Raw genomic sequence first — 7,526 nt, forward strand, 5'->3', positions numbered from 1 at the left:
GACGCCACAACCATGCCGTCAAAGCCGATTTGAGATAGAGGCTGATCTAAGAGAGACACCAAAACAGAGAGAGGGGGGAAAGAAAGGAAGAAGAAAAATGAGAATGAGAGGTGAGGACTGAGAGTACTATGGCATGTGATTGAAAGAGAGAAATTTCAAATACTTTTAATTAAAATAATATATTTTGTTTTACATCTCTTGCTACAATTGGTTCTATATGTAAGAATCAACTGTTCATAGGTTCTAAAAAATTATACAAACCCATCCTTGAATGGAGCATATTTTTTTTATGTTTTGGTTGTAAAATAGCAACTGGAAGGTGGTAACACCCCCTCAATACTAGTGCTTTATAACACAAAAAGTAATTTGAGAAGCAAGAGAAGTCTTTATTTAGCTCTGATCATCTTAAGAGATGGACTAGGATGCTCCGATGGCTATATCAATAACTTGGAGTGAAAATGATAGAATAGCAATGCATAAAGTTTGCATTGCATACCTTGGTTATCAATTTTTTTTTTTTTTTTTGGGCAAGAATTTGTCCTAAAATTAGGTGGTAGATCTGCCTTGTTGTCCTCCTAGGTTAGCTAAAAGGACGTGTTTCATGGTAGCAGCCCAATCTACAAGCAGGTGGGACAAGTATAAGAACATTAAATGCCTTGTCAATTGTGTCCAATAAATATTGATGCGAAGGAGAATAATTCTTTTCAGAATAATCATACCTTGATGCTTGGTCTATGGCCTTAGTTCCTTAGTCTTTCAATCTTTGGTCTTGGTTTGGTATTCTTTCTAGGCTTGTTAGAGTATCCACATCAGTAAATGCAAATTTTTCTTCCATTTTGCACTAAAAAAAACTTAATTTTTTTATTTTACACACTTATTTTTATGAAACACCCACATCAATTTGTCTATTCTACACCTTCTTTTGTTTAAATAATATTTTATTCACATTTTTATTATTATTATTCACAACTACCCATGGTCCCACCAACTTCAATACATCCGCCAGTGTATATCTGATCTCTATCTCTTTCTTCTTCTTTTTTTCACTTTCTTCTCCTTCATTCTTCTTCTCCATTTTTTCTTCTTCAGCGTCTTCGTCTTTCTTCTTCTTTTGCTAATGCTGAAACAAGAAGCTAAAGAGAGAAAATTCTTGGTGGGTAAGTTTTTTTTTTTTGAGAAGATGGTGGGTAAGTTTAAAAAGAACATAAATTTAATGTTTTGGTCTATGTACATTGAAGAGGTTATGATAAAGTACTCAGAGGCTTTGAGTTGCCGCTGAGGAACACTAAAGCCGCCATTAGTGACGCTTGTTCTTCTACTATTTCTACATTTTCTTCTTGTTCTTTTGCAATTTTGGTTTGATTATTTATATGGGTTTGATGATTTTTTTTTTTTTTTTTAAGGAGAGGGTTTGATGAATTTGGGATCTTGATTTAGATCAAGTTTGAAGAATTTTATGATTTGTTGTTGGATTTGAGAGAAGATAAAAGGATTAAGAGGGTAAAGGAAGAGAGAGATCGAATAAGAGAGGAGAGATAATCAGATGAGAGATGATAGAGGAGAGAGAAAAAAATATAAAATAATAAATAGAAGAGCTACAGTAACCATGTGCACGGTTACTGTAACAATTGTGCATAAATGCACAATTTTACACTCGCTGATGTGGGTGTTTTTTTGGGCCAAAATATGTAAAAATAGTATATTTTTCTATTTTGCAAAACTTTCCACAAGTTGATGTAGTCGGTCTTAGGTTTGACCCCCTACACAAAGTTTTTACAAGGAAAATTTTGCTTCTACCAAGCAAGTAAAAGAATCGTGTGAGTCATAGGTTCCAACTAGCTTAATTGGTAAAGTTATTTGTCGTTGGATAACGGACCTATATTTAAATCTCGCCTACATGAAAAAGAAACCTATTAGTATCTTGATTTATTAGTAATAAAAAGAATAATTATGGAACAAATGTAATAAGTTGCAAGCCATCTTGTACCTATTAAAAAAATTTGAAAGAATGTGAGCAAAGAAATAACTATTCTTTGACCAATGGAGGCAACCACCTATTCCAAAAAGAGGGGAAAAAAATAGTCTGTGTAAACTTTGAAAGTTTAGATCTAAATCCATATCATAAAAAAATTGAAGGCTAAGCCACTAAATTGAAAGTTAACCCCAAAAATAAAATGGTCACCTGAACATTCTAAACTACATTTGTGATTATCACGACCTTTTAGTTATTTTTTAGGGCTAAAGTTAAAGATTTAATTAGCACTGGGATTTAAAGTATATCATTCTGTTTTGCTCTTCCTAAAAGATTGTTTGAGTGTTTTTTTTCCCTTATTTTTGTGTTTGGATTTTTTTTTTTTTTTTTAATAAAAAAAATTATTATTTGACAAAGCTAATTGGTTTTTAGTTAAAGAAATATTGGATATATAATAATGAGATAATAAATATGCCTATAAAGATTCAACTTTTTATCTACCATGCTTTCTATTTAATAACCCATTTGAAATTCTAAGATATAATGTCTTCATTGTTGACGAATTAGACGAAATTTAAGGATGTAAAATATTGTGCTTTCCTGAATCATATAGAAAATTATTCTAATTTTATTCATAGAGTTTACCTAAAAATCATGCGAGGACTTGATGTCATTCGTCTTGTTTCATCCCCTAAATTAGTTATCGAAAAATTCAGTCTCAATTGATGAGATGTTTTACTTACCACTATGAAACCATTTTATTGGTACCCGACATAAAAAATAATAATAATAATAATAATAATAATAATAATAATAATAATTTTTTGTTGGTAAATAACTTTTATATTCATGACTTTACATATCATGTAAAAATGCTATTGAAAAATGTAACTCGTTAGGAGCACAATGTAGTTTGACATTAAAATTTCTAAAAACGTGTCAAATATTAAAGAATTGAGTTAGTGACTAGTAAAAACTAGAAATCAATAACTCGTTAATTTATTTAAACTGGTTATGCTTAATGTTTTTATTGCAATTATGAAATGAGAATTTTCAACCATAAATATTGTCAAAAACTAACCAAATGGAAGGTGATTTTATAAAAACTCTTTAATTTTGTATATAGGAAGGGAAATTATTGTGAAATTCATTGCATAATTAATCATAGATGATTTTTATAAAAATGAGTCAAATTTCATTTTAACCTCTTCATAAATGATTAAAGTGAAATATATTATAACAACTAGCTTGTAACTCCATGCATATGCATAGAGTCACTTAAAAATATATACAATAAAATGCATAATATAATTCTTATATATATAATTTAAATACTATTGATAGTCATTTTTATATTTTGTTAACTCTTTAAAAAATTTTGTAAGGATATTATTAGGTATAAAATGTAAATTANAATATTATTAGGTATAAATGTAAATCCTATCATTTTTTTTTTAAAATTATTGTGAAGCAATTTTTTTTACGATTTATTTATTCTAAACTCTTTGGTTTTTGTATTTAATAACTCACTTGAATGAATATTTATGATGTGATTCCTTTTTATTCTAAATTAAGAAATAAAACTCTTTAAAAATAAATAATTTTGGGACATATGATGCAAAATTGAAATTTTAATTTGAGTTTCTCTCAATTTTTCATCTATTATATATATATATATAGATTATGATATTTGTCTTTTTTATTAAGTGTATTTTGTTAATACTTATTAATAGAATCTAGTTTTATATTTTTTTATATAAATATTTTTTTTATTTTTTGGACGGTCAATTTTTTTTTTTCATGATTTGGCCCTTAATGATATAATCATGGCTTCGTACCTGAGTGGAGTGTAAGAGCATTCTTATCAAGAACATAAATATTTTAGCATTACTCTTTCAAAATCCTATTTATCAATTTTAACATATCACTTTAACATTTACCAAACATCAAAACTTCTATTATTTTACCATTTTATTTAAATATTCTTTTGTTATTCTTTCTTTTATGTTTTCAAATAACTACCATTAAACAATACTAAACATTTTTTTTTTTACAATCTTGCTACAGTGGGTTTTAATTCATAGTTAATTTCTCTTTTCACTTGCATTACCAAAATAAAACAAACAAACAAATGAAAAAAAAAAAAAAGAAAAAAAAAAGAAAAGAAGAAGAAGAAGAAAGAGAGAGAAGAAGATGGAACAAACCATAACGATAGCTTCATTTAATCATCAGCACACAAAGTTTACATAATAGCCAACATGTTGTGCAATTAGGATATAAGAGCCCTTTTACATAGCCTTTTTTTTTTCCCCTGGGCTCTTTACTTATTCAATTGCAGAATATTTTACATAAAATCCCTAAATTGCACATATTTTATCCTCCCTTATCAGTCACTATAAACAGAAGCACTTGGTCTTGGCTCAAAGTCTTCCACAAATGGCTTCTCTTCCTTAGAACCAACATCATCATCATTGCAAGCTGAGATATTGGGTCTTCGCTCAAAATCATTAACAAATTTCTTCTTTTTTTCAGGATCAACAACATTGACATAAGCTGTAACACTAGGTCTCGGCTCAAAATCATTAACAAATTTCTTCTTTGTTTCAAGACCAACATCATTAACATAAGCTGTGACACTAGGTCTTGGCTCAAAATCCTTAACAAAATTATTTGTTTCAGGACTAACATCATTAATATATGCTGTGACACTAGGTCTGGGCTCAAAATCCTTAACAAAATTCTTCTTTGTTTCAAGACCAACATCATTAACATAGGCTGTAACACTAGGTCTGGGCTCAAAATCATTAACAAATTTCTTCTTTGTTTCAAGACCAACATCATTAACATAAGCTGTGGTACTAGGTCTCGGCTCAAAATCCTTAACAAATTTATTCTGATTCTTAAGACCAACATCATTAATATAAGCTGTGACACTAGGTCTGGGCTCAAAATCTTTAACAAAATTATTCTTTGTTTCAAGACCAACATCATTAATATAAGCTGTGACACTAGGTCTGGGCTCAAAATCCTTAACAAAATTATTCTTTGTTTCAAGACCAACATCATTAATATAAGCTGTGACACTAGGTCTTGGCTCAAAATCCTTAACAAATTTCTTTTGTGTCTTAAGACCAACATCATTATTATAAGCTGTAACACTAGGTCTTGGCTCAAAATCCTTAACAAAATTCTTTGCTTCAGGACCAACATCACTAACATAAGCCGTGACACTAGGTCTCGGCTCAAAATCTTTAACATAAGGTTTCTCACCTTGGTCCTTGCCTATTGCCCCCCCAGATGTGTGGCAATTGTCATTCTTGCTAAGCTTAGATGGCGATGAATCCAAATGAACAAGGCCTTGAATTGCTTCTGGCATTGGTTGATCTTTCATGACAATAGTCCAATATTCTCCTGGATCCTTTCTTGATTCTATGGTATTTGCAAACTGGTCCACAACAAAAAGAAAGGTAAGAAATTACAAGGTCTTTTAGAACCATATAATCATATAAACAGAATTTGGTTATAAACTAGTTTGAAGTTATCTTTTGAATCCATTGCATGACTATTTAAAAGATTATACATGTGTATTATTTAAATAAGTTACAAGTCTCGCTAAAATATATATATATATATATATGACTAAAACTACATATTGTTAGATTAATTTTTTAATTGTCATATCATGAGTTGGGGCAAGACATCTCCAAACCATTTTGGAACCAAACATTTTCCATGATTATGATTCAAAAAATAAAAAACCAACAAAGTACAAATTTCATATCCTTACCAAGAGAAGTGAGAAGAGAGTCAGCCATGCAAAACGAGATTCCATGTCTACAGTCATTAATTCAAAGTAGTTGCTTCTTTTTTAATCTGCATAGAAGATTCATTAGCCCTTGGTATTTATAGGCAACATACAAAAGAGAATTTTCTCTCTTTGAAAATGACTGAATCTTAAAGAATTGGGGAGGGATTAATCGAATCAAATCTATCAAATCTAATCAATAATTCTGGTCATGCCTATAGTATTTATTGGTACAATTTATAGTAATATATTAATAGTGGGACCATTGCTATAATTTGGTTTTTTATTTTTATTTTTTTAAATTGGGACCCCCCCTCTTAGATAATCATAGTGTGCACGGCCCGAGACTTCCAACAAACAAAAGTGAAAAGACATTTGCGCACTGGAAGTTTCACTTGCATTGAAATCGTGCAAAATAAAGTAAAGCATCAAATAATTTAGTTGACAAACAATGGGTTAAAAGAATAGGAGAGACTCCCTCTTGTTAAACTTAAACACATAAACTTAATAGACTTCCCTCTGCCTCTTCCCTCCTAATAACTGCTAGAAGGATTCCTAAACCTTATAAATCCCATGTCCTAGAAAAATCTGGCTACTCCTTAAAGTAAAAAGAAAAATACTATGAGACTATAAGATCATAGGTTTGATCTCCATTCACTGATTTGTTATCTCATTATCATGTATTTGGGAGAGGTTGATGGGGGGAGGATTGGAATGAAAATAATTTTTTTTAAGAATATATATATATATTATTTTTTATTTTTAATTTCTTATTTGAGATTTTATTCCATTTATTTCCCACTTAAATCCATTTTATCCCTCTAAAATTAGGAGGAATCAGAGGGCATAGTATATATTTTAATGAATTTTTATTTGAAATCTCCATAATACCCTTTTTTTTTTTTGGTTAAAATTTTATGTTGCAGTAAAAATATTCATTTTCATTCAACCCCAAATAAGACTTTTGCTTCAATTCCATTCAAGCATCTAAGCAAATTATTTTCCCTTCATTTTCATTATTTTCTATTTCTTTCCATTTTATTTATTTATAAACTCCTGAACATAGTGCTAATGTAAAATGAAATTCAAGTGATGAACAATAGAATACAAGCAATATAATTTACTTGTTACATGAAGCTGAGAGAATGCTTGGCAAGAGAACTGAGATGACTTTGTTTTCAATTGGAAACCCATACATTATAATTGTCCTCGTGATTTTCGTGGGCGGCTTGGGAATATTTTATTATTGTAAGAGTTAAAAATATAAGGATTGAAGAAACTATTAAGTGTCGGTGTAACGCCCCAAAATCATAAGCAATTAAAGTCTATTTCATCTGAATAATCCATAAAAATATTAAATAAAAGAAACCAGTAACCTAAAATCTCATCACAAATGTCAGAACTCTAATCCACCAAAGACAAAACATATTCAAAATAATTCTCCAGTACAATGTTTAATGCCATAAAAATCATAACAAAATCCTTAGTTCCATAAAAAAATTCGTAATTGTTGTCTTCCAAGAATCTCTACTCCAGTAATTCCTCTAATGTATCTATAAGAGGAAATAAAGGGGGATGAGATAACTCAATAAGTGAAATTCACTAACATTGGAGTGTGAGAACAAACCTTTCAAATAAATAATACTTACAACAAATTCATAACTTGTAACTCATCAATATTTCACACAAAAAAAAAATATCTTTATTTTGTGAGCCATCATAATACATATATCAATACTATCATATAAA

The 7,526-nt window shown here is 29.5% G+C and overlaps 1 protein-coding gene across 1 annotated transcript; it reads right to left on the minus strand.

Moving 5' to 3' along the window:
• Positions 1–4,166: 4,166 nt before the first annotated feature.
• Positions 4,167–5,884, minus strand: LOC136061016 (uncharacterized). Its single transcript, XM_065766523.1, has 2 exons — positions 5,760–5,884; positions 4,167–5,417 (listed from the first exon to the last, which is right to left on the minus strand). The coding sequence occupies exons 1-2, from the start codon at positions 5,814–5,816 to the stop codon at positions 4,359–4,361; spliced, it is 1,116 nt and encodes a 371-aa protein (XP_065622595.1). The 5' UTR covers positions 5,817–5,884; the 3' UTR covers positions 4,167–4,358.
• Between the last annotated feature and the right edge of the window lie 1,642 nt (positions 5,885–7,526).

The sequence above is a fragment of the Quercus suber genome, unplaced genomic scaffold (genome assembly GCF_002906115.3).
Source record: "Quercus suber isolate HL8 unplaced genomic scaffold, Cork oak 2.0 scaffold_713, whole genome shotgun sequence".
NCBI classification, from domain to species: Eukaryota; Viridiplantae; Streptophyta; class Magnoliopsida; order Fagales; family Fagaceae; genus Quercus; species Quercus suber.